The sequence below is a fragment of the Anguilla anguilla genome, chromosome 9 (assembly GCF_013347855.1).
Source record: "Anguilla anguilla isolate fAngAng1 chromosome 9, fAngAng1.pri, whole genome shotgun sequence".
Taxonomy (NCBI): Eukaryota; Metazoa; Chordata; class Actinopteri; order Anguilliformes; family Anguillidae; genus Anguilla; species Anguilla anguilla.
In genome coordinates, this window is record NC_049209.1 from 11110002 (window position 1) to 11137174 (window position 27173).

Consider the following 27173-nt stretch of genomic DNA (forward strand, 5'->3'; position numbering starts at 1 on the left):
CCAGTTTCACTATCGACACATCCTGAAATGACTTAGCCAATCAGAAGAAACCAACCGTCTAAACTCGGTGAGTTACCGAGTAGAGAATTGCACGTGGAGAAAGTGTAATAACAGAAGAACACTAGAGGGTGTATGGAAACCGCGACTGGTCTGTGTCAGAGTACTTCTTGCACTGTCAAACTGCATGCATTTTAACTACTGGCTCTGCCGAATGTAAACGTTTTGCGACAGCTGGACATTGCCAGCGTTTACAATACTAGGGCAATCCAAGTGTTTCGCCATCTCGCTATAGTCTACGTGTTTCGTTCAGTCAAAACGATAGCTAGCTTGCTAATGGTTTACTGACCATCAACTTTTATTTGTATCGCAAGGATGGATAGCAGTGCCTAATTGACGTTGCTAATAATCACGTGTGCGTTATTATATAGCCTGAAATTATATCTAGGGATAGTACATTACAATTGTCTTTGAATAGCCTAGTTGGCAAGTTCATGTGTGTGATGGCCAACTAGTTAGCTGTATTAGTCTATATGTTTGCAGCCGGGTAGATTCAAGAGGACACGAAGTTCTTGTTCGCATGGATATGATTTTGAACTGGCGACAGGGGGCGGCAGACCTGTTGCTAAGATACAGACTGTGGGAGCAGAGTGGGAGGCAGCCAGGATGATGGAGGAAAGGGATGCAGGAGGGTTGCTTTTGCCGTGGTGCCCGGTTAACATATTTTTATAAGTATGTGACCCTTTCAACAAAAAATAAACGGCAACCGTTACTTTGTAAGAGTCGATATTGTGGGCGTCAGTCGCTAATTTATTATAATAAATGGTTTTGGAGCTGGTAGCGCCCGCGAGTGCAGGCCCCTTGCTGCAGCGCTCCATCCCGTATATCGAGCGTGTTTTCCGGGTAAGGGTCAGCCATGGCTCCGGTGAGTCAAACTGCGGCAGTGCCAATGTTGGTGACAGCCGCTGCAGCATAAGAGTGAACATCGAGGAGGGTGAAGGAGGTGACTGCACAAAGGCAAAAGTAAGAATAATCTCTGTTGAATGATGTTCTGTTTGTGTTCTGATGGAAACAGATCTGTTAGCTAGCTTGATAGCTAAATAAGCTTTCTAGCCATATAACTTAACATTTTCAGACGAGGGGACATGCCTGCGTTTGCTACTAGAAAAGCTAGCTAAGTGTTGTTCGGTAAGAACCAGTCTTCATTCATGATCATCACACGGGCTAGCCAACACAACAGTTATAGGTAATCCGCTATTTTCGTTCCAGCGTTCAGTGTAGCTAACGTTAACGTTAGCTAGCTAGCTTGTCAGCAGCATTGACGATTCAAAGTTGGCATGCTTTGTTTTTTGGCAGCGTATTGTTGAAAATAAGTACATTTTAGCATTTGAACATAAGCTATACGTGTCATTTAATGTTGCTGGAATAGACATTGTTCTAGCCACACTGTTACAACTAGTTCTTAATTAGACAGTGGAATGATTATGAGCTTGTATCCTTGGCTACATGGCTAGTTATATTGAATTGAATTATCTCTCCCGACTTTCCAAGAATTCGTTCTTATGAAATGGAAGAAATCAACATATAACGTCACACATTCTAGACGTAAAATATGTTATTTGCAGCGTTCTTAACTTAGCAATACATACCGTATTGCCAGCCAATGTGTGTGAATATAAAAATGTGTTTGTACCCAGCTTTCTCTACACATACCATGGAAACACATGGTTGCAGAACTGCACTCGATATTTCACAGAAATTGCAGTCACAAGTTACAAGCTAAATAAGATTACTTGTACTGTGCGAAAGGGTGTTTTTTTAATTTCACCGGGCAAAATAAATTTACGTTAGCTAGCTAACAAAAAATTCAGTTCACTGGGTACCGTAACACTCTTCAGTGATCCCAAACATAGTACTGCTAAAGCAACAAACTTGTTGTTCAAAGCCAAAAACAGGAAAATTCTTGACTGGCCAACATTCACATTCTGAATACAATTGAACTTGTGTTCCATATGCTGAAGAGAAAACTTAAGGCAACTAGCCCCGAAAGTAGCAATTGCTGAAGATGGCTGCAATACAGGCCTGGCAGGGCATCGCCAGAGAAGATACTCATACTCAGCATCTGGTGATGTCTGTGGGTCACAGACTTCAAGCAGTCATTGACATTGCATACAAAGGATATCCGACAAAGTACTAAACATGACTACTTTCATTTTTATAGCATTAATATGTCCCAAACATTATGGTGCCCTGAAATGAGGGCTATGTATAAAAAGTACTGTAATTTCTGCAGAGTGTAACCAAATTGGATAAAAAATACCCCATAATAAGAGCTGAGAATATATATATACACAACAAAAGTATGTGGACACCTGACACCCACCATCCCATACACAATTATGGCAATTAATATGGACTTGATCCACCCTTTGCTGCTATAACAACCTCCACTCTTCTGGGAAGGCTTTATACTAGATGTTGGATCATTGCTGCTGGGATTTGCTTCCATTCAGCCAGAAGAGCATAAGTGAGGTTGGGCACTGATTGGGCAATTAGGTCTGGCTCGCAGTTTGGTTTTCCAACTGATCCCAGTGGTGTTGGATGGGGTTGAGGTCAGGGCTCTGTGCAGGCCAGTCAAATTATTTCACACCATTCTTGACAAAACCATTTCTATATGGAACTCGCTGTGTGCCCGGGGGCATTGTCATGCTGAAACAGAAAAGAACCTTCCCCAAACTGTTTGGGAAGCACGTAATCGTCTAGAATGTCATTTTATGCTGTAGCATTAAGATTTGCCTTCACTGGAACTAAGGGGCCTTCCCCAAACCATGAAAAACAGCCCCATGATTATATATGATTTTTTTTCATTCTCATGCTCTTTCCCATGTATATCCTTGGATGTACATCAAGAAAATTGTAAAGCTAAACTATTAGTATATACATATGCAGATTCTGACATGGTGAAGCCCACAACCTTCAGTCAAAATGCATAATACTTCAGGGAAAGAACACACTTTAAAACTGGGAATGTTGCTTGTTATTAATGCTGTGATTGCCTGAATGTTGCAGACAGGATATACAGTGCTTTCCATGGATATATCAGCATTTGTCCATTTTCCCTCCTTAGTCATGTGCCATGTTTCCGCAGTGTAGCTACGTTACCAGTGAACTTATGTCATCCAGGATCAATACTGTCGTGTACTCCTGTTCAAATGATAACCGCAAATCCCAGACAATTATGTAATGGTGATGCTTTCTTTTTTCTCATCACAACACAGTATAAGCTACTGTTGCAGTTTATTATTGGAAGCAGTACTGTAGGTGATTTGAGGTTTTCACATTTATTGCAGGTTCAGATTTGTATAGGTGCTTTGTGAGATCTGATCCATGCCGGTGGCTTCCGAAGGGTCAGTCCTGGGTAATCTGTTCCGGTGCTCGGGAGCGACAGGGCTGAGGAACGTACTCTACTTGTTGCTATGAGACAGGCTGCACAAGCCTTTGCATGTGCTCGACAGCTAAGCGGCCTTCCTGGGGTCCTGCCTGTATGGTGGAGGAGGAGAGCAGGGGGCATTTTCTCTTGGTCCTCTGTGCTTTCATCGCACCAGGAAATTCCTGCCCATAGTTTCAAATGAAGTGGCGAGCTTCCTGCAGATACTGCGCACTCCCACATTTTGTTTGGTCTCTGGCCACATGAGCCGTTCCGCAGGGCGGCGGCAAATGGAATGCATGACTCTGCACTCACTGTTTTCAGATCCGCACCTAAAATGCATTGAGAAGGAATTAGAAACATGTTAAGATTACATGAAAACAATGGGGAAACCCAATTGCCGAATTACTCACAGCTTTTTGGCCTGAATAATCTGTAAATTCATTGTATTGCTTGTCTGTCACAGTGATGGAAGACATTTCTTTCCATCATCACAATAGTTCGCTTATTCAGTTTAAATTTATATTAGCCTATAATTTCTTCATATCTTATATTTTCAGATGGTATTTTGTATCACAATAAAAATGCGTTAGACCAGTGTGTTTTTGTAAGATTTCTTGCCAAACATTTGAGCTAGCAAATTCATATTGTTAGCTAGCCGACTAGGGACAGTAACCTATAAACTCAAGTGTTGGTATTTGGCAGACTTATTTTAATTACAGTGCATTTGATGCAATCACTAAAACAATTAATTCTAGACATTATCTGACACAATAATTCATTTAGTTAGCTAAATACATGGCCAAGGATTATATCACTGTTACAATTGTATGAATATTTTCTTCTTTTTTTAATATCTTTTGGCTGATTTATGTTGTCCATTGTTCTTGTAAATTAATCAGTGGTGGATGTTGATGATTAAAAATACTGTTCTGTTAAGGGAAATTCATAGTATATAGAGGTTTAATACATCATCTCAAACATTTGCCACAACACAAATATATTCAATTAAGTAGCCTACAGCTAACGCTATAGGACAAAATAGTCTGTAATTCAATAATTTGTCTGTTTTTTTATAATGCTTCAAAATAGATTTTTGCTTTCCATTTTTCTTGAGATTTTTTGAACCCGGTGTTTTTTTGCAAGAGCGTATTATATGGAGAAAGGCGACAGCCCAGTCAAGTCATCGCTTGGTTTTGTAATTGTACTCCTAACTGAAAATCCTGTTTTTCTTGAACAGGAGTAATCTGGTTCAGGTTCCAGTCGGTGTGATGCATGGTAGCAGTCTTCTTGTTTCATGTCTTGGTATGAAACACCCTGATATGTTTTGCTCTGAGAATTTCTTTGACATCATTTGTTTTCAGTGTTCCTGTTTAAAGAGACCGCTGTGCCTTGGCCACCCATCTGTGTAGCTGAGGGAGGTGTCTAGAACAGTTGGAATATATCCTGCTGTTTACTCAGATCACTCTTTTTTTGTGAGGGCATAGGACCCTAACCATTTTTAAATTATGTGGAAGATATTGCTTATATAACTTTATCTTCTACCCCAGTCACACCCCCAGTTTTACATTTACCAGTGGCCTCAGGGAATAAATGAAATCAGGAGCTGATGAATAATATGATTTTTGGAAATTTGAGTACTTTCTTAAGCTTTAAACTAGTGTTTTATTTCCTCTACACGGAGATGGGTCTGATTTGTTAGGGTGTGGTCTGGGAGAAAGAGGAATGTCCTCTTTCCACAATAAAAAGTGGGACTGATGATTCTTTTGAAAGAAGTTAGTGTGGAATGTCCTTTAGCATTTGCTGGACTGTAGCTTTCAAAATGGCGACAGCTCATATTGCACAATTAATTCACCCATTGTGTATATTCAAAGCCCACAACTTAGGTGCTTACACACAATAACAGTAATCAGTCAGATCATAAAGCTGAAAACCTGCTGCTCACATTGTGCAACAATAATTGGTCGAATATAGGCCTACCGGTCATGTGTCCCACCATTGAAAACATCATGGCAAAAATGTTGTCGAGAGATATGCCTGGCATTGAGCATAAGGTGACCTACTTGTTCTGAAACATCAAAAATGAATGTTTGGTCATTTTGCCGTTTTGGCTCTGTCAGATTCGCCTTTCGGAAAGTCCTGTCACGATTTTGCTCTGCTCACTTGACATGTCATAAATTTATCCGATCGTCCATCAGCTTGTCATGAGGTCTTCAGGGAAGTTGGTGGGGCATCTCTCCCCCTTCTCACACTGCATGTGAAACAATGGTATTCCCATCAGAAACTTTGTCAGCACGGGCAGGACAGGGTTGAAAGCTGGTTGCGTAGCTCTTCCTCATGGAGGAACATAAGCTAGTTAGATATAATTGCAGTAATAGATCACACTAACCGTCCCTAACTTGTCGAAAAGCAGGATGCTCAAAGTGAAATATCTAAGTGGGTTTCCTTTCCATACAAAGCAAATGATAAAGACAAACCTGGTGATAGCATTATTACACCACCCGTTTGCAAAAAATGCTTAAAAGTTTGTCTCATCAAAGTAACAAATCCAGCCTAGTAGGCATGTCATAGTATTTGGCTTAACTGGTGGCATACTGTGTGCCTACACTGTCAATACCTGTATTTTGAAATTACAATTTAAAAATAAAAGTAAAAAAAAAGGTACATCTGCAGAGCTTCAATGTTGACATGTTAAATTAGTATAATCTCATATTCACTTTATACTCGATAACCTCAGATATTGACAGTCCTCAATTAGGCTATTAGGCAAGTGCACATTTTATCAACATTATTTAAAATTGTGGAAACAAATACTCTTTGTTCTTTGCACTCACACTCAGAGAATATTCATTAAACAGTCTTATACACATTGCCTTTATTGCAGGTTGTGCTGAAAGCTAATGTAGTAGCTCTTTACAATGTGATCTCTTTATAAAGGAATGAATGGGAAATGGTTTGGGATTTGGCATTTCTATGCGAATACCTGATTTATGCAATAATCCGTTATGAAATTACGTGAATTAACTTACGCTGTTTATATTGAACTGAGAAATAAAATTCAGAAAAGCCATTAATGTTGTTTAAGGTACAAGTAACACCAGTGACAAAAAGGATGGTGTAAGCATTCTTTGAGTGAATATGTAAAAATAATTTTAATACTGTAAACTGGCATTTGTGAGGATTCATGAAGTTGAAAGGTTAATTGATATTGCACCCCGAGTTTTGAGTGACAAAAATGAAATGCATTTCAAGACATATTACAATTCCAAATACCACTATTCCTGTAGAATAACCCCCCCCCCCCCCCCCCCCCCCCCGGCACTTACAATATATAGCCCTTCAATAAATATTTAAATGGTTCCAATATTTAGCCTACATCTCAATGCATTGTGGTGGTCACTTGTATATTCTAAATGTAGGTAAATATAGGGAGATGGCGTGTCGAGTGGACTGTGACAGTGAAGCCAGACCAAACAAAGTCACTCAAGTCCTGGCGGGACTAACCGACTTTATTTCTGATTTAGCGTGTCAAATGTTTTTAAAGAAATATTTTTGAAAAGTTTACATTTAATTTTATGAGAAATGCTTGGCAATCAGTGGTTTATCATGGTATCATATTTTGTATCGATAATGAGGTTACAAGGCTGGTATCGGTATCAAAGTCAAAATTTTGGTATCGTAACAGCATTAAAAGTAACAGCTTTAGAGATCATGTCTGCAACCACAATTTCACCCCAACCCCCTGGTCCACAATCGCAGTCTCCTTATCCTCATAATCACAGTCGATTACAGGTGATGGTCACATAAAATGTCCTGGAAAATAATGTCTTGAAAAGAATGGGGAACCCTGAATAAATGGTAGAAATATTTTTTGGGAAACGTAACCTTAAACCATTTACAAAGAGGTTCATGTATAAAACCCTTTGATGAATGCATATCCTTCCAGGTGCTTAGTTATGTATGCCTGTTACCTCTTCAGTGTTCACATATAAAGATGCAGGTCTAGAAGACCTTAGAAACCCACTTATTTGTAAGTACAGGCTAATGGTCTCTAACTTAAATTGCTCCTCAAATGTATGTTTTATCTTGCTTTGCCAAGATGCTTGCAACTAGGTAAGAGTAGAGATTAGGCCTGTTTGTTTAGTTTACTCGTTCCTGTATTGCATATCATTTGATGGCATGCTCAAGGGTTTGGTTCCTAAACCTTGGGCTAGGGCCTGCAGTAAATGTTTCTTAATAAATTTAGCTTATATATTTTTCATGCCTTCCATCTTTTTGTTTTCTGTCTTTAGAACAAAAACTTGAATCTGTCTGCACTTTCCTTGTCTACGTGCCGTTAGGATAGGTAACCTAGCAACGGTTATGTTTCTCAGAGGTGTGATTAAACGCTTTCTGATGCATTATTTCATCGGTCAGCTGGACATCAAGTTTGATCCAAGTCGACTCTAAAAATGAGAGAAATGTGCGGCATGCAGTAGCTTATTTCAACCATAACCCAGATGAAAATCATACTTGGATTTTCAGTCATGAATGCTAGGTTTTCAGCCCCAAACCCCAGGGATTGTTTTATTCACATCGTAAAGGAGTTGACTGAAATTATTATACGTGACAGAGGTTCAAGATTTATTCTTTATGCAGTATCACCTGCATACTGGATACAATGAAAGCCTTTTTTTAACCACAGAGCTTCCAGTTGTCCAACGATGGGGTACACTTTAGTTCCTGACCCGTTGGAGTGCATTGATTTTACCCTAGATTTAACATCTCTCCTTAAACACATGAAGTTTGAGAACATGGGTAGATGTATCTGCTTGGTATTTAGTCTGTTCTTTTATGTGGGTTTGGTGTTACATGTGCTGCATCACTCCTGTTATACGACATGCTGTGAAAATCTGCAATTTATCCATCCGCCTGTGTTGATGGTGTTTGTCAGGGCTGCCCTGAGAAAGATAGGCTGTGTTTTGCCAGTTAGTCGTGACTGCTAAAAAGCAGTTAGCTGATGACAAGGCTCCGTTGCTAGGCAACGTATGTCATGGGCTGAGCCTCTTGAAGCTAGATGGTAGTATCCTTCTCTCTGCAAGACAAGGGGAAGCAGTTGTTTCATAAGCATACATCCTGCCCAGTAGATATAATTTAAGTGAGAGTAACGTGTCCCCATGTTGGCCTCTGCATTCAGCTGCTATTATTAGCTTGGTTTATTTTTTAATTAATTTGCGAGTTGAAGGCCTGGCATGTAAAACATTTTTCAGTATTGTGTATCTTAATCATCTCAGAATAGGCATTATATGTGTGTTTTTAAAACTGAAGAAGTGGAGTCTTATTCCCTTAGCAACAGCATTTTAGTTCTGTCGGCTTTAGTTTCGTCCCTCACAAAAATTAGGCAAAGGCCTTACCCTGTGCACAAACCCTATTGAGAAACGAGCGGTAAGCCCCAGCCATATTTGTGTATTTTTATTTGGCTTTTTAAAAACATTTTTATTTCTTATTTATTTATCAATATTTCTTATTTATTTATGCTTTATCTATTTTTGTATGTTTTTGTTGAGTTGTCGTTTTATTTAGTGTGAGGCCATGTATAAGCCCCTCGGGTTTCTTGCCTCTCCCTGCACTATTTCACTGTTTTTGGGTCTCTTCTGTTTCTGATCTGTATTTTATTTGTGCTAAATAAAATAAAATCAAATCAAAAATTTTAAGCATGTCTAAGTACAAAACAACTTTCAGCTCTGACTCAGCTACTTTATTATCTATCTACTATAACATAACAGCCCCAGAAACCATGCTTGCGCATCATTGTTAGTGTTAGCGTGCTATCAGTTATTTCAGATAAAAACGGGGGTTTGCCACATTAATCATGATAAACACAAATCACCATCAATGTATGCAACTTACCTCCTAATTCAAGCTTGTGGATACATAGTATCTATAGCACCTATATCATCTCCACTGTTTTATTATTTGTTAATGTGCTTGCTACACAGAATACGACAAAATCTTGTTTTTAGTGCGATCTGATGTTACCCAATGGCACAAGTGACTCAAGACGTGCTGTTCCTCTGACGACGCGTTTGACCGTAACTAAGCTTGCTCAGCCGAGCTTTTCCTTTCACTCTGACACAGAGTGACACAAGTATCGCTTCCCACAGGGTGGACTCGGTGAGGTCGAGCATTGACAGCTGCAGACAGTAGTGTCGCAGTCAGTATTGTGACATTCCAACTACTGGAATATATTTTACGTTTTGCATGTAGGTGCGGCGACAAAATGTACAGCGGTTCTCACTTGGCTTTAAGGCTCAGGTTCCGATTCTCAGCACCAGTGATTCATTGTTGTTGATTAGCTAAAGAGTTCATGCACCTTGTTCTCAAAGCCTTAATTGGCTGTTGTTTGAAAGGAAACTACAAATACCAACAGACACTGCTGCCCTCCAGAACTGGGGTTTGATACCATTGCTTTAAAGCAATTACACATATGAATGAATGGCATTATGGCACTGGGGCTTGGGAAGCCTGGCATACATCAGATATTACTGATTACTGACTTAATCCTGACTGATGTTAGATACAGACTACCTAATAAAATACTTGTATTCTGATAAGCCTTGTAATAAATAGTTGGCACTGTTCTGGCAAAATTACCGATTTTTCAAATCCAACTTAATTTTAGGAAAGGGTTAACAAGAAGTTTTTTGGCTTTAAGACATTGCTGAGTGTATATTTTCAGGAAGACATGGTACTGAAATAATATTGATTGAAGCTATTTTAAATGCATTCCCTAACAGATTATATGATATGTTAAGGATCTGTGTTTTGGCGCAGTTGAATAATAATTTGTGACCAGAAGACAAAACTTTTTTTCTCATCTGAACTCATCTGGAATAAATGAAATGTACCTTTGTATTTGGAATGACATAACGTGTGCCACCATGACAAAGCATTTACTTGTAATTGCAAATTGTTAGACGATTTGGGTATTTGGATATTTGGCAATGCTGTTTCCTCTGACATTTGGGAATGGTATTTTCAGTGGTAAAGGACTCTTTTGGGTCAGTGAGCAGAAATGGTCAGTCCCTTTTGTTAGACCAACTCTGAATGATATGACTTTTTAGCTTGATATAGAGCTCCAGGGGGTAGAAAGCTCCATATCTGACATTTATTTCCATGAAATGAGAGGTTTCATGTGCAAATGCAATTAGGCAGTGAAATCTGCAAGATCAATTAATTTTTCGTTTTTTTTTTTTTAATTAGAGAACAAGAGTAATTCAGATTCTCTAGATTGTATTTAGTTATTTTGGTAGTATTGTAAAGTCACCGTTCAGCAGTATTTCTGATCCCTCTATAAGGTGGTAAACATCAGAAGCTGATGCCAATGTAAATAGCAGTGACATCCGTGCGATATTCCTGTCATTCAAAACACTGTGATGCTTGGCCTAAATAAATAACACTCAATGAGCTAAATGGAACTGTTTCATGTTTCTTAGATATTCTACTATACTCAAGATATTCAAAGATGTATAAGATTATTAACTGCTTTCTTGTAATAGACGATGTCCCTTTGTATTTTAAATCGCTATGGTTTCACCTCTTCGGAAAAGCCTAATCTGGATGCTTCTGTCGTAAGTATTTGTCGTTCTATTTCTAAACAACCTTTTATGTCCAAGGTCAAATAATAAACCAAATAAAACCAGAATCATAGTAGAGATGTACAATCATGCTCTTGTACAAGTCACAAGCAGTCTTCTTAATGCAGTGCTTCAAGCACTGATGATGGTTTCCTGACCAAAACGTTTGCTGTCTTTCTTTTTGGCACTTTGAGCACTTTTATGTTTTTGCACTTATGATTTGAATAAACAAAGATATTTTTTGGCACATCTTAGCACGTTGGTCGTCATTTAGGGATAAGTTCCCTTCCAATACACAGTGTGCGGGCTCAGCCCCATTAAGGTAATCTTGAACAATAGTAACCATAAATGTAGAAAAAACAGGTTGCTTGTTACCTTTCCAAACAAACAGCCAGATTTTCTAAAACAAGCCAAAAACTTTAACCTTTGACTTCCCATTTTTTTTCAAGTGGCTTCAGGGGGGAAAAAAACCAAGCCCAAAGTCACATATTAGTGGACTAGCCAATGTTCTACTGATAGCTTATGTTGTTCAGCACTGTATGCGCCATTCCTCACATAATGTCCTACATCTAGTGTTCAGCAAATATTGCTTCATACCATGTTTAGAGTTACTGTTTTGTCACGTGATGTTTTTTCACATCCGTGAATTAATTACCTCATTTTTTTTTCCATCCCAAAGTTTTTCTTGAAATGACGCCCATGCAGACTTCCTCTCTTCATGTAGCGTAGTATATTACATTGAGCTAGTAATGATTGCTGTACAAGGAAGGACTGCAATGGCCAGCACTGTGGGAATTAAATTTGTTGACATGTTATTTTCGCGCCTCTTGCGCACTGTCTGTCAGTGTCAACCTGTGTCAAAGATTGGCCAGGGAGAGGGGGTGGGTGCTCCACTGGCTCAGTCCGAGTAATGTGACAAACGAGGCTGAAAAAAAAAAATTCTCCCCTGTCATCTTGAAGGCGTCCCAGGGCTGGTTTCTGATGATCCCAGACATATTTTTTTTATTGTTCCCGGGACTTTGGAACAGAATTAGTCTCAGGCCCTGACTTTTATTTAGATTATACTCTGTGCATTTCAGGTAATCCAGGTAATTTCAGGTAACCCTGTATTGCATGGCTCTATTACATATCAAATGATATACCCTATGTTCTGGAATGTTCTTCAGCTTAATGCTGTTCTACTAGGCTCAGGACCACCAATTAAAATTCTTCCACAAAATCTGGGCCCTCTTCTTTATCTGACGTATGAGGTCAGAAACTTGGGTCATTTTCGATGCAGACATTTACATTACATTTGATAACTTAAAGGCAGCATTTGTTCGAAGGGATAGGCCAACATGGTAAATTCCATCACGAGCAGTTGTGTGTAATTTCCTGTCACAGAGGGAACTGAAAGCAGGATTGGGTATACCTTATTTTCTGTCTCTGTAGATAGAGGGGGAAATAGTTATAGAAAGTAAGAAGCACTCATGTCCAAAGGTAAATATTTGTTTTTGCTGACACAGAAAGAACAATTAAATATTAATGAGCTGTTTTCGAATAGCTGTCTCATATATGGAAGCTTATTTTTGAAAGTCAACAGAATGCCGCTTCCAGAAAATTTCTTATTTTTCTGTTATGAGACGCCCTAAAGGTTTGGTGCCAACTATGCAAAAGGTCAAGGCTTTTCACTGCTTTCATTAAACCTAGAACAAGGATATGCTATAAAGTCATAATTTTTTAAATATTTTTTTTGTTTGTTGCTTTGAAAACTAGATGTAGACGAAGAACTACTACATCAACATTAATGATTTTGGAATCTTTGTGTATAAAAAAGTGTTATTAAAACAACATTTTTTGAATATTGAAAAAAAAAAACACTGAGATGATCACATCTTTATCACCATCTGGTATCTTTTACTGGCCTCCTGTAGGCCCCTGTATAGCTGGTTCCCATCTGGAGAATTGTATGAGGAGTGACATCATTTGAAAATAGTGTTTTATTAAATAGTTTTGGGACCCATGTTTTTGTTTTCTAAAATGATTGATTTACAGTTACCTGGGGATCCTGACCTGCATAGTTACTGATTCTTGATAGCTCTTTGTTCATTAAGCTCCTATCAAGTAGAATCAAGATCTGTTGTTATAGTCTTTGTACTACTGTGTTCATGACTGCTGGGTGATTCCTATTTTTGGTTGTGTTTTTTGGATGCTGTTTTTGACAGTGACTAATTCTTGGTTTTCCTTCTTCTTTTCTTACCACTATTGTTTTATTTTTTTAATATTTGCATTTGTTTGATTAATATTGATCCCGCAAGGGCTCCCCAATTGAGATATTGGCACTGTATAAATATATATAAGCAGTGTGGGATATTAGTACTGTTGTTAACTCTGTGTAGGCTTCATCATTGATGAGGGGTCAAAGTATTTGGCTAGATTAGAGGTGGGCAACAAGGGTCAAATCTGTTTGAGGTTTTCATGCCAACTTCAGGCCTTAATTACTCGATTAGCCCTAACATTTACCCCGTTTGACATTTTAACTACATTTCTTGACAAGTTTCTCAGTATTGCTTGTTCTTGTATCCCTATATGACGCCTTTTACTGAGGTGTAATTTACAAGTGAACCAGTGTTGGTGTATTCAGCCAGTTAGATCATTTAGCCAGGGTAATTGGTGGAAACAAAAGCCTGCATACACACTGGCCCTCCAGGACAAGAATTGCCTACCCCTGTGCTAGATTTTCACCACAATCCCAGGCAGGTTTTTCTTGAGGAGTTTCTCACACCATGCCAAATTGAAGACAAAAGTGCATGTTGGTGTGCAGTTACATAAAATAATGGCCACCACTTGTTTTGTGTTGTGTGATGTTAACAACACATAATACTGAACTTTCGTCATTTTCGGCTAGTAATTTCTTGAATTACTTTTAAGACCAGAGGAGGTGTCACCGGGGCGTGTCGATGGGCTTTCGTCATCATGCTCTGAAAGGGGCGGGCCCGCCGAATGAAAGGCAGCGATACACGTAGGCTACAATAGTAACAGGATGGAATAAACACTAGTAAGATTCATTACACGCCGGTATCACAAGGAGACGTGTGTGTTGCGTTGATCGCATCAACGAGTTCAGGTAAATTACATTTCATTTTTGTAGATACTTTGTGTTCAGTATACATTTGGTAACATTTGTCGACGTTGGGCCTGTAACTAGCATTTTCCCCTTGCCTGGGTCCAGACCTTTGAATCCTGCCCACTGCAGATGGAAATGGAGTGTAACGAGGTGACAATTCTGTCTGATATCAGGCTACTTTCCCCCTTCTTTATAGGTCTATTCGCTAAGACAGTATCTAGCCAAATAGATAGCTAACGTTGACTAACTTAGTTGTTCTTGTGGTTTCGGTAAAATTCTGTTTGGGGATATTGATGCGGCTAAGTTTAGAAGTTAAATGCCTCTATCATTAATATATTTGGGTTTTCTGAAGTATATAAACTTAGGCTACATTAGAAAGGTTTGGACCGTGGTAGTTTGGTTTTGTTGAATCGTGACTCTGATTTTCTTTTGCGGTGTTCATTAAATTCCTACAAAGTGACGTTTCGTCTAGTAAGTTGTTGGTTACACTCACACTGAGTTGCTCATTTAGACGAAGGGAAAGTTGATATCTGCACAGCTGTGGAATAACTGTCGCTTATGAAAGATCGGGTTTTTGTTGATTACTTAATTTGAGAATTTATTTTTTTAGATTCTCAATTTTTGGGAACGCTGTTGACTTTGAAGCGATGCTGTTATTCACGTGTGTTCGTATTTAGTGCTACCACGTTGCATTTTAGGTCTGATTTGTTATAATGTTACGGTACCTCGGTATTTTTGTGTAGATTAAGTTTTCACCAGTGGTGTTAAATCCCTGTCTCTGATTCGTGATGCGGAGTATACAGTCCCGCTTTCTCTTACGGAAGTGCAATGTATATAGCCTATTGTTTCTCGTTATCTTGAGATCACGACTTAACTCGTGATCTCGACTTAAAATGTGTTTTCTCGTGATATCGACTTATTTCTCTCGTGATCTTGACATAACGGAAGTTGTTTTCTCACGATCATCAGATAATTTCTACAGTACATATACACAGTGATTATGTATGCCGGAGTGGGGTTACCAAATGCTACATCACATTAAGATGTATTTTGCTTTGGCCAGGGACTGACACTGGTAGAAATCGCACATCGTTTATCAGTAACAGACAACTTCAGTCCCTGCTCAAAGTAGACTTTCAAGTTGCCTGTTTTGTGATGCGTTATGCCGAAACTTTGCTCACCCTGCATACACAGATAAGCACCATGTGAATCTATAGATGGAGTTATTGCATTTACTGCAGACCTGTCCCGGATACTATTGACATCCTTTCAGATATTTCGATGCATGACTGAGCCTGTACGTAGTAGTAGATGGATGGGGTTTGTACTTATGCAGTTAGATCATATTCACTCTTTCAGTCAAGAACGGTTAACGTTAAACCATTTAAAGTTCATAATTGGGTCAGGTATACCAATTTCCCAACAAAATCCCTGGTGTTTTGTTATTATCTTTTAATTATATATTTGGGACAGTTTGACTTTTGGCCAAAGAAAAAAAAAGCGCAGTGATTGTGTGTGACGACTGGGCATAGCATATGCGCGTTGCCGTGAGGTGGATGAGCACATTTACATTTTACTTTTAGCAGGGACTTACTTAAGGTATGAATCTTGTTGTTTATCAACAATAGACAACTTCCAGGTTTACACCTGAAAGTCTGTCGCTGGTCAGTAAAATCAAGTGCGCTCATACAGTGCAACGTAGCACGCGCTATCCTCAGTCCGTCACTTCACCCATTCAGGTATGTGGTAGAGAGAAAACAACTGAACGGTTTTATGTCTAGATAGCAATCGTCGTGGGCCACTCCAGACTTCCATATTCACTTGATTCAGCTACAATTTTACCACATCGGGATATGTTTGGCAAAATACTTTGAGACTTTGAAAGAGTGGACTAGGATATTGTCTTTGAGTAACTTCAGTTTGTATTAATCTCTATGTTTAGGTTATTACAATGTTAAATTACAGACGCGTATGTCAGAGAAGTCCTGAAGACTAAAGGCAGGTTGTACTAAATGTAACATTGTACACGAAACCAAGAAAGAGAAGTTCAAAGTATTTTGTTAAGTCCCGCTTAGAAACTTTTGATATCATCCTACATGTAATAATCCCCCACTGTCCCAATACCCCACATTGGTTCTGAAAATTTTCATTGAGGCGTCTGTTAAAAATAGATGATTTGTATTCAAATTTTAGGGGGTTTTAACAGTAAAAGCAATTACTTGATTTACCAGGGTTCCAATATCTTTTTATTGGCATGCTTACATTTATGCACATTGCACATTGTGAATTCGCTAATCGTTTCATTGGTTTTGCCAAAAGTAAAAATTTTTTTTTTTTTTTTGCATTTTAGAGAAATGGTTCATTACTCCAGAATGGCTGCTAACCCTATTCGTGGAGATCTACTATCTTGCAGGTTTTCATTTCAACGTTAATTTGGCACACCTGATTCTATGAATTAGCAGCTGAACGAGATCTCTAGCTGTTAAATGAGGTGTGCTTTATTGGTGTTGGAGTAAAAACTTACAAAATGGTAGATCTCAGGGTACAGGGTTGGGCAGCCCTGTTTAAATGAGGACTGTTTATGGTTACACCAGAAAACCTGCTGATGTGTGAATAAACCCTTGGTGGGTCTTGCTCAAAAATGAATTAGACAGAGTATCAGTTATCATCAGCAAATATTAGACACAGTATGAGCTTTGGATTAGTTTTGGTTTTACTGTCAGAATAAAAATACTGGTGAGGAACCTCACAGTTCACCAGTATTAGAGTGATGTGTATGTTTTGCACAAACAAATACTTTGCATATTTGGCCATGCCTTCGAAGGCTTTGAGATCAGTCTCTTGAAAGTAGGTTATGGCTGATATGGTGGGCAGCCTGCCTGTGTGTAATGAACCCTCATGTTACAATAAGGATTAGGGCTGTCACCTAAGGCAATAAGATGGATTTTTCTTGATGTTTTTTTTCTCTCTTTTTCAGGATTATATTGTGTCTCTTATTTCGCCAGCGCACAGAAGGAAGGAGCGGCTAACGTTGGCCCAGCACAAGCAGCTGCTGGCGCTGAAGTCGGCCATCGAATATGACTCGCAGGCCGTGGTGGAGGTGAGGGAGTGCACGGTGGAGATCTCCGGCGGCGAGCGAAACGTGATGACAGCCTGGTCCATGCTGGAGAAGCTGAAAATGGACAAGGGCTCCTCCAGAGAAGACGCCGGCGCGCTGCGAGAGGCCCCGGACGCCAGCGGCGAGTCGGAAGAGGGCAGCAGCTCCGAGTCGGAGGCGGAGCGGGCCGGCGGGAACGGGCGCGAGCCGCTCGTCTCCGCCAAGCCCCACCGGCAGCTGTGCCGCTCGCCCTGCCTGGACCGGCCCAGCTTCTCCCAGAGCAGCACCCTGCAGGAGCCGCGGGCCGACGACGGCAGGGCCGCCGCTGCCGCCGCCGCCTGCAAGGCCGGCGGGGGCCGCGAGTACCAGGCCAAGATGGACTTCGCTCTCAAGCTGGGCTACCCTGGAGAGCAGATCGGGGCCGTTCTGAACAAGCTGGGAGCCAACGCCCTGATCAACGACATCCTGGCTGAGCTGGTAAGACTCGGCAACAAAGGCGAGGGGGAGCCTCAGAGCGGCAGCGGCCCAGCCGCCAATACGCTGGTACCGCGAGGCCCTTGCAGCAAGGAAATCGCCAGCCCCGAAGTGTCCCTGGAAGAGGAGGCGGTGGAAAATTACGACAATCTGAGACCCATCGTCATAGACGGCTCAAACGTGGCGATGAGGTAGGCCTTCAACAGTCTCCTGATTTAAAATAATAATGATGAACACCCAATTAACACATGCGTTACTGAAATGTTCTGTACTGTCAGGACCTGGATGGCACCGTCCCAGTCATCGTTAGGTAGGCAAACTTATCACAAGAAGTGCTTGCAAGTTATTTTGTCATCTTTGTCTTGTAGCCATGGAAACAAAGAGGTATTTTCTTGCCGTGGTATCCAGCTGGCAGTGGATTGGTTCCTGGAGAAAGGACACAAAGACATCACAGTGTTTGTTCCAGCCTGGAGGAAAGAGCAGTCCAGGCCTGATGCCCCCATTACAGGTAATGAAACCTTATTTCCATTTCTTGTACGATCTGTACCTGGAGTAACAGGTACCCTTTCCATATGGGTCAAGACAAAAGTTAAAAAAAAAAATAATAAAAGCACCGTGCATCATTCACACATAGCAAGGGATTAGTGCTCTAGTGCCTGCACAATCATGTGCAGAAATCATCCTTATCCCAGCATGTTACTTTTGCTTGATGCTTGTCTTCTTCTGTGCTGTTTTAACTCAAATACTGTGTGATGGTATGACCATTAATTCAACTGGTTCAGTTTGGTAGCCTATATGCTAACACATAGAGAGTAAATACTTTTGTTTAAGAAAGAAATGCTGATCTGGCTTGAACCATAATACAATTTACCCTCCTTTTTATCTGTCAATAGCCGGTCTTGATTATTCGATTATTTTTATTGGTAGCTAAATTTAATTAACACACATGGCATATAATTTGTTATTAAAACAAGGTTTTTCTCCATTTAAGATTTATTGCTTTATTGAAAAGACAAGTTGAGTGAAACATAATGTTGTAATGTAATTACCTTTGAGTCTCATTTTATAGTCTCTGGATTGTGCTGCGTGCAGTGTCTTATATGTCTTAACGGCATACTATACAGCATTTTTAGCCTTGCTGTGGTCCTGTGTTAACAATCAAAGAAGTCTTCTCCTCCATATTCAACCCCGTCCACTCACCCCCGAGTACCCGACTTTGGCCACCTAGCTAGGCTACCTAAAGCAGTTAGCTAGACAGCTAGAGGTAACGTTACTTACAGGTCCAACAGGAAACAGGCCTGCTCCGTGGCTCTTTCATCTTCAACTTCAGCTGTTACCATTTAAGAAAAGCAATTCCAAGGTTGACTCTGGTTTTTGAACAAGCCCTGTCGGCTTGTCACTTTGCTTTGCTGTGCTGTGCTTCACGTCTGGCATCGCAAGCGCTCTACTTAAACCCGATCCCACAGGCTCAGTAGCAACACCCTCCCCTCCCATCACAGAAAAGAGCGTCACGCTCAGTAATGTCCCGAACACATTTTAGAAGAAAAACAGGCAGAGGATCACGGTTCAGCAAATATGTGCAGATTGAGAGTTATTTTGTGAAAATCCTGCATAGTATGCCTTTAAACAATAATTTTGCACACATTGTGTCCAAAAAATGCAATACTTTGTAGTCAAAGGTGTCATTTTTAAAATTAAGAAACACGTTTATCTCCCTCTTTTTCTCAGCGAGTTCTAGTTTAATATTGGAGCCTGTTTACAGTTTACATAGTATCTTAGAAAAGAAAATGCAGTTAGTCATTCATTCAGTCTGAAAGTTGACACAGGAATTCCTATTGCTCCATGGTGATTGAAGGAAAACCGTCTGCTCTTTTTGTGTACTCTGGTTTGCTTAGCAGAGCTTAAGTACACAAACGGCCATTTGATATGTTTGACATGCAAATTAAGGCTGGGCGATATACCACAAAGATTATTTTATTGTTTATCCTTTATTTTACCAGGGGAGTCCCATTTAGATTTTCATCTTTTTTTCAAGGGAGCCCTGGCCAAGATAAGCAACAAGCAGTCAGTTTATATATAAATCACCACAGATTATACATTCTCCGATAGAAGAAAAACAACTACAAACATATTTTCTTAAGATCTGCAATAACCTCTTAAAATCATCCAGATTTATGTCTTTTTGGAGCTGGTTCATTAAACTGGACTGTTTTACCAAACTAAAGAGCCTGCATGAAATGCTTCTGGAGGAAAAAAATGTAACCACTGTTAACTATTTGGTGTGGATGATAAGGCAGCCAATCAGCACCAAGGTTGTGCAGCGATTATATGATATGTTTTTGTCAATCGCATGGAAGCTACGAGGCAGTCTTATGGCGACATAGCTCAGGAAAGGTATGAGCGCTTGTCTGGCAGTCAGAGGGTTGCCGGTTCGATCCCCCGCCCTGGGCATGTCGAAGTGTCCCTGAGCAAGACACCTGACCCCTAATTGCTCTGGTGAATGCGAGGCATCAACTGTAAAGCGCTTTGGATAAAAGCGCTATATAAATGCAGTCCATTCCATTCCATTCCATTATGGTCACCCAGTAGAGAAGTGATTAGGTTTTTTCCAGAAGAATTTCAAGCAGCCTCTGACGCGTGGTTGTTTACTACCACAGCAAGTATAATTAAAGAGAAAGAGACAAAAATAAAGGCAGTATACACCACAATAGCAACAACCATTATTGCTTTCGATAATTATTGTAGCAGTATATCGCCCAGACCTACTGCAAATTCAGGACACTGACAAATTTTCAAGACTCATATTGAAAAGTGTGGGGAAGGCTTGAAACTTTAACACACCACGTTTAAAAAAAATTTTTTTTTACACTCTACACAACTGTGCTATCTTGATTCTAATACAGAATCTTTACATTTTCTCAGATCAGGAAATCTTGAGAAAGCTGGAGAAGGAGAAGATTCTGGTTTTCACGCCTTCTCGGCGGGTCCAAGGAAGGAGGGTGGTGTGCTATGACGACCGCTTCATCGTCAAGCTGGCCTGTGACTCGGATGGCATCATAGTCTCCAATGACAACTACAGAGACCTCCAGAACGAGAAACCCGAGTGGAAGAGATTTATTGAGGAGCGTCTCCTAATGTACTCCTTTGTGAATGACAAGTGCGTGAGGAGAATTTGCGCCTTAACTACGCATACATGCTCAAGAATGGTATTGCAGATTGACATTTAATCTGGATTCATAATGAAACTTTATTGCATTAGTATATGCTTATTTAAAAGACCATACTCCAACACCATTAAGATGTGACCAGTAAGCAAAGCAGCTTTGATGAATGAAATGGGTTGATGGCATTCATTTTGATTTCAGGTTCATGCCACCAGACGACCCTTTGGGGAGACATGGCCCGAGTTTGGAGAATTTTCTTAGAAAGCACCCAGTTGTTCCAGAGCACAAAAAGCAGCCATGTCCATATGGTAAGTGGATAAAAATAAATCAAAACCATTAACCAGCTCTCATTCCCCACCCCCCCCCCCTTCTGATAACCATGTGAATCATTTTTTCCCAGGAAAAAAATGCACTTATGGACACAAATGCAAGTACTACCACCCCGAGCGAGCCAATCAGCTGCAGAGGTCGGTGGCGGATGAGCTGCGGGCCTTCGCCAAGCTCTCGGCGGTGAAAACGATGAGCGAGGGCGCTCTCGTCAAGTGCGGCACGGGGCCCGCCGCCTCGAGGGGGGAGGGCGGCTCGGAAGCCAAGCGCGTGGCGCCCAAGCGCCAGTCGGACCCCAGCATCCGCTCGGTGGCCTGCGAGCCGGAGGAGAGGCTGTCGGTCGCCCGCAAGCCCGAGGCCAGCTCCGTGCCCTCCCTGGTGTCGGCCCTCAGCGTGCCCACCATGCAGCCCGCCAAGAGCCACGCCGCCGGCGCCCTGAACACCCGCTCGGCCAGCAGCCCCGTGCCCGGCTCCTTGCAGTTTGCCCGCAGCTCCCTGGAGAGCATGTCCAGCGTCCAGTACCCGCCCATCCTGGTCACCAACAGCCACGGCACCTCGGTCAGCTACGGCGAGCAGTTCCCCAAGTACGACTCGGCGGGCGACCACGGCTACTACTCCATGCTGAGCGACTTCTCCAACATGAGCCTGAGCGGCACGCACAACGCCGACAGCTTCTACAGCGTGGAGCACGAGCACGCCGTCTACCAGAGGAACCCCTGCCCCTGCGCCGACCCCTGCCTCAGCCACTCCAACAGCGACTCCTTCTCCTCCTACGGCGACCTGTACCTCAGCTCCGTGGACAGCAGCATGGAGGAGGCCGCGAAGGGGCAGCAGCCCGCCCCTCAGGGCAGGCTGCAGGCCTTCAGCCACGGCTTCCACCACGAGGCCTTGACCAGGGTCCAGAGCTACGGCCCCGAGGAGCCCAAGCAGGCCCCCCGCAAGCAGTCCATCTCCCACCTGGCCCCCCACATCCAGCACCAGGCGGTGGGAGCCAGATCCAGCTGCCCAGGGGACTACCCCCTACCTCAGAACATCCACCCGGGCTCCGTCTCTCAGCCCGGCCGCTCCCTGGGCATGACGCGCATGGACAGCATCTCGGACTCCCGGCTGTACGAGAGCAACCCCATGAGGCAGAGGAGGCCGCCCCTGTGCAGGGAGCAGCACGCCAGCTGGGACCCGCTGCCCTGCGGGACCGAGTCCTACGGCTACCACTCGTACCCCCTGAGCAACAGCCTGATGCAGCCGTGCTGCGAGCGGGTGATGGTGCGGAGCATGCCGGAGAAGATGGAGCAGATCTGGCGGTCCCCCTGGGAAGTCCTGCCCAACGAGCACCAGGAGCGCCACGTCATCCCGGAGCACCAGTACCAGACTTACCGAAACCTCTGCAACATTTTCCCCGCCTACGTGGTGCACTCGGTCATGGAGAAGAACCCGCACATGACGGATCCTCAGCAGCTCGCTGCCGTTATCGTCGCCAAGCTGAGGTCCTGCCGCTAAGTGTTCACTTTCTGAAGGCAAACATCAGCATAATGATATATTTTATGGACAGGAACCACTGTTTTGGGAAGAAAAGATTATGGACAAAGTAGAACATATTATGTATATATTTGTATCCACATGAGCAATGCTGTATACATTTTGTGACTGATTTTAGAAACAATCAGAGGGAAACCTTGAGGAGCATACCTCAGTGCATGGAATATCAACATTTATGGCCTTAGATATAAATGACCTCTCTGTGGCAATGTTGACCACTATCCGTTTTAATGTCGTTGAAGATTTAAGAGGTCACCTTTTTTAAATATTAAGCACTATCCGTGTATGTATGTGTGTATATATATATATATATATATATATATATATATATATATATATATATATATATATATATATATATATATATATATACACATACATACATTTTTTCTCAACAATTTTCCTTACATTACTGCCTTTTTTGGTAGAATTTAGCAAAATGCACACGATCTAAGCCAAACAAACAGCAGAATACACAAACACACGCACACGCACACACACACACACACACACACAGCCATGATTAATCAGTATTTTGAGAGTTCTTTCAAAGCTGCTGAAATAATGCCAAAAAAATCAACTGTGTCAAATAGACACAGAAATTTTATTATTATTTTTGATGCTGATAATGGCTGGAGGCTAGACGTTGCATCAATGTTGAGACATTTCCTTTGGTGTATATCTGACCGCACTGTGTTTAATTATCTTAACAGTGTGTTTGTCTGTGTACAGTTTTGGAGAATCCTTGTGAAAGTGTGCGTTGCTTTTCTCAAGTCTCTCGTGGACCATAATTTGGTACATGAGGAAAAGCCTTCACACAATGGCACTTTGAATGATTTCGAATCTTAATGAGTTGATAGTGTGTAGTTATTTGGGTGTGGTGATGTACTCAGCAGAATGCCACAGAAGGCATTTATTTCCTTATTGATGCTGCAGGACAAGCACCACCCTTTGTACATTAACATATTTAAATCTCTGAATGTTAACTGCCCGAAGGCTCTCGGGCCAAGACTTGTTCACTTCAAGTTTTTTTATTCATGAAAGTGGAGAAGGCCTTTTATGGCCTTTTGTGTCTTCATGAGAAGGTGTGACACACTGCCTAACTGTTTCTTCATGGGAAACACTCAGAATGTGAGGCTGCCGTCAGGGTTGTTTCTGGCATTTGGCTAATGGTTTGCATGCTGCCATTTCCCTCTTTGGTTTCGTACCACTTTCTCCGGCCCAGAAAAGCATGGGTAAATCAGTTACGCATGTAACAAGATGGTAGATTGTGATATGAATAAGTAACAATTGTGGGACACCCCTCAAATATGGCACCCATAGAACATTCCATCAAAGCTGCTGTTGAAGCCAGTTAGCAGTGGTGAAGTGGCTAATCACAACCATTTTGGAATTTCACCAGAGATGCTGTAGAGCAGGGATGTAAAACTCAAGTCTCAATGTTGTTGGTGAATGGTATTAGCAGAGTCAGGAAATAATTTCTCATTTGTATTGTTCATGATTTTTCCTAAGTCTAGATGAAAATATACAAGTAGTTACCAAGACTGCTCATGTTTTGGACTTGATTAAGCCCCTATACTATTGAAACTAAAGCTTCCAACAGTGACTGGAACTTGCCACATCAAAAACCAGCAGTGTAATCTCCATGTCGATAAATGAAAAAAAAACAAAAAAAAACTCTTTGTATCACAGTCTATCCAATTGTTTCCTTGTGTCATTGATTTACTGTGAAATTCTTTCAAACCCCTTGGGGTTTTTATGGAACAACCAGTATCTTCAACAGTGACCGCAACCCCTTCAGGATGGTTCTTGTTATTTTGAAAATCACTTACATTTCTTCTGTGTAGTACATAAACTTTCTATATGTTCATTTGGTTTAGGATGATTACATGATGTAAACTGCATGCTTTATATAATCTGCCTTTCTGGAATCAAACTGGGAAGTATTCTGGTTTGTCTCCTGTCCAAGCATTAACATTTTCGATTTTGTTTCAATGCAGCAAACAGCAAAGCCTCAAATGTCTAGAAATGACCTTTGTTTGTTGATACAAATTGTATCTATTTCTTGATTGTAAAAAAAAAGAGAAAACATGTACAGAATCAAAAATAGAATAATTTTATTTAAAAGAAAAATGCCATAATGTTTGTGACACTGTGTGTCACTGGGAGTAGCCCATGGGTATGTACCATTTCTAACTGGGCACAGTAGTTTATAGACATGGACTCTTTGTTGTGCTACACGAAAAGTGCACAGATCTCTTGTGCATAGTTGTAAGCATTATTGTGTCCTGTGTATTTAATGAAAGTTACAACTGAAAGGAAGCTGTACAGTGACAGTGCTTTTAAAGTGTGTTGCTATGCTAGACGCATCTCCTTTTGATGCCGGTGCGGTAGGCCAAGCTGTACTGGCCAAGCTGGTCATATTCTGGCTATATTGCTACCCTAGTGCCCCCCCCCCCCCCCCCCAACCCCTTACACATACACACACACACACACACACACACACACATTTTCAGTGGTGTCTCTCGTCCACTGCCGGTTATTCTAAAGGCAGTTGATTGGGCATCCAGTCATATTGGGCTTGGGTTACCGCACCGTGCTGGAGAACAAAATTATATTTATTGAAAGTGTTTCACTTGCGATCTGCCACTTTCCTCTGGCATATATTCTCGCCTTAAGTGTAATTTATTTGAAAGCTTTCTGGATCGACTTCTTTCCAGTTGACATTTTAGATTGGAATGGGTGTATGAACTGTAGCCGAAGGTCTTGGTCAGTTGTACAACTGACTGGAAGGACCCACATTTTCAGCACGTTTTTCCAATATGATTGAAATGCTCTCTTGAATTGTTATAAACTTTTATGTAAACACGGTTGTTTATCTACTAAGGGCATATCCTTAAAGATATTGTATTTTTGGATCCTTTAACCGAGTGAAGCTGGCAGACTGATCAATTATCTGGTAGTAAATGCACATACATTTTTTTATCTGCAGTTTGACCCATCAGTGTAATTAATATACCGGCTCACTCCCAACAGGAAAAAGAAAAAAAAAACAAAAAAAAAAACTATTTTCTTCAAGTTTGTGTACTTTTGTACATTCAGTATAGCGGTTCTCAGGTAATACAAGATGTGACAAATGAAGCTTCACTGACTTTGTTCTTGACATTTCCTGATTTCAATGAAAATTGCTCTTTCAAAGTCAGATTTGTGAATCTGTGCAGATCTCTTGCGTCAGAAGATGTGTTGAATCGTCTTGTGTTGTGGTTATACTATGTTAAGGGTTTTAGGAGTGAGTTGACTATTTTAGTCTTGTGTTGTTATGATTCGCAGTAGTTTGTTTTATTCTTTGTTGAATGAAACACATTGCTTTTTAAATTATTTTAAATGACAAAAACCAAGCATATTAATGACCAAAAAAAAAAAACTAAAAAAAAAACTAAAAAAAAAAAAAAAAAAAAAACCTCAACTCTTTGGGTCTGTTGACTCAAACAAAATGTAAGTCTCAATGACAAAGTGTGTCTTTCTTGAAATAAAGCCAAAATGTGATGTTTGTACAGCAATTTCAATGTGTGCAAAATAGTGTTATGTTGACCTTCTACCGTATGTATATGGCATGTGTTAGTACGAGTACATTTTCAGGACAGCCGTGTCTTCCAAATCTGGCTGGGTTCACCTATACCACCTCAATTTACTGAATGGGAAGGACAGTGAGAAATGTGAACCAGCTGTATGTTGGTGGTTACACTCGTCCATTACAGGTATTGCCACTATAGTCTACAAATCCCAGGTCAAATGGCTGCTCACTTAGTTTTTACAGGAGTATCAGAGACTAGAACCAGAACTCGGTTTTTCAACGCAGAAACTGGTACAAATATGCAATTGAATTTTATTATATATTATGGAGGTTTTGAACCATTGAAGTTTGGTAGTTGCTAGTATACTTTTTTTTTAAGGAAGTTGGCCATTCAGAATTACTGCTGTGGTATTTTGTCACGATGGTATGACTGAACTCTCACATTTAATGTGATATCACCATAAACTCCCAAATCAAGTTCCTTTTTTGAGTACTGGAAGTAGCAATACATGAAGAATTCAGAAAATGCTTCACTTTAATTTGTAATTTCTGTTGACCACCACCATGTAAATAACTGAATTACAGATTCAAGCAAAGGAGGCAGAGTGTATGTAGTGAACTCCAACGTGAACACCTGCTTAAGATGGCGAAGTATAACCAAACAGCAACTACCACACAGTTGTGGCCCAAATGTGAAACAAATATCACCGTATGTATAATGAAAAACAGGCCTGGCTCCCCGTAATTATAGGTAGCATGGCAGCAAGAGACCTCTGTGACTTTAAAACGAGTTATTGTTAGAGTGTGTTTGGCAGGAGTTTCAGGTAACCAAGGCTGTGTCAGAATCTGCGCACT

General features: G+C 41.0%; 1 protein-coding gene across 2 annotated transcripts; it reads left to right on the top strand.

Annotated features, from left to right (window-relative positions):
• Positions 1-104: 104 nt before the first annotated feature.
• zc3h12b (zinc finger CCCH-type containing 12B) lies at positions 105-26304 on the top strand. Of its 2 annotated transcripts, none has more exons than XM_035434969.1 (6): positions 105-1020; positions 17124-17908; positions 18086-18225; positions 20640-20874; positions 21083-21189; positions 21282-26304. In XM_035434969.1, exons 1-6 carry the CDS (start codon positions 820-822, stop codon positions 22703-22705), a joined length of 2892 nt encoding a protein of 963 aa, XP_035290860.1. In that variant the 5' UTR covers positions 105-819; the 3' UTR covers positions 22706-26304. The 2 variants fall into 2 exon arrangements, with proteins under 2 accessions (XP_035290860.1, XP_035290861.1); XM_035434970.1 differs by lacking the exon at positions 105-1020 and adding an exon at positions 14018-14146.
• The last annotated feature ends 869 nt before the right edge of the window (positions 26305-27173 follow it).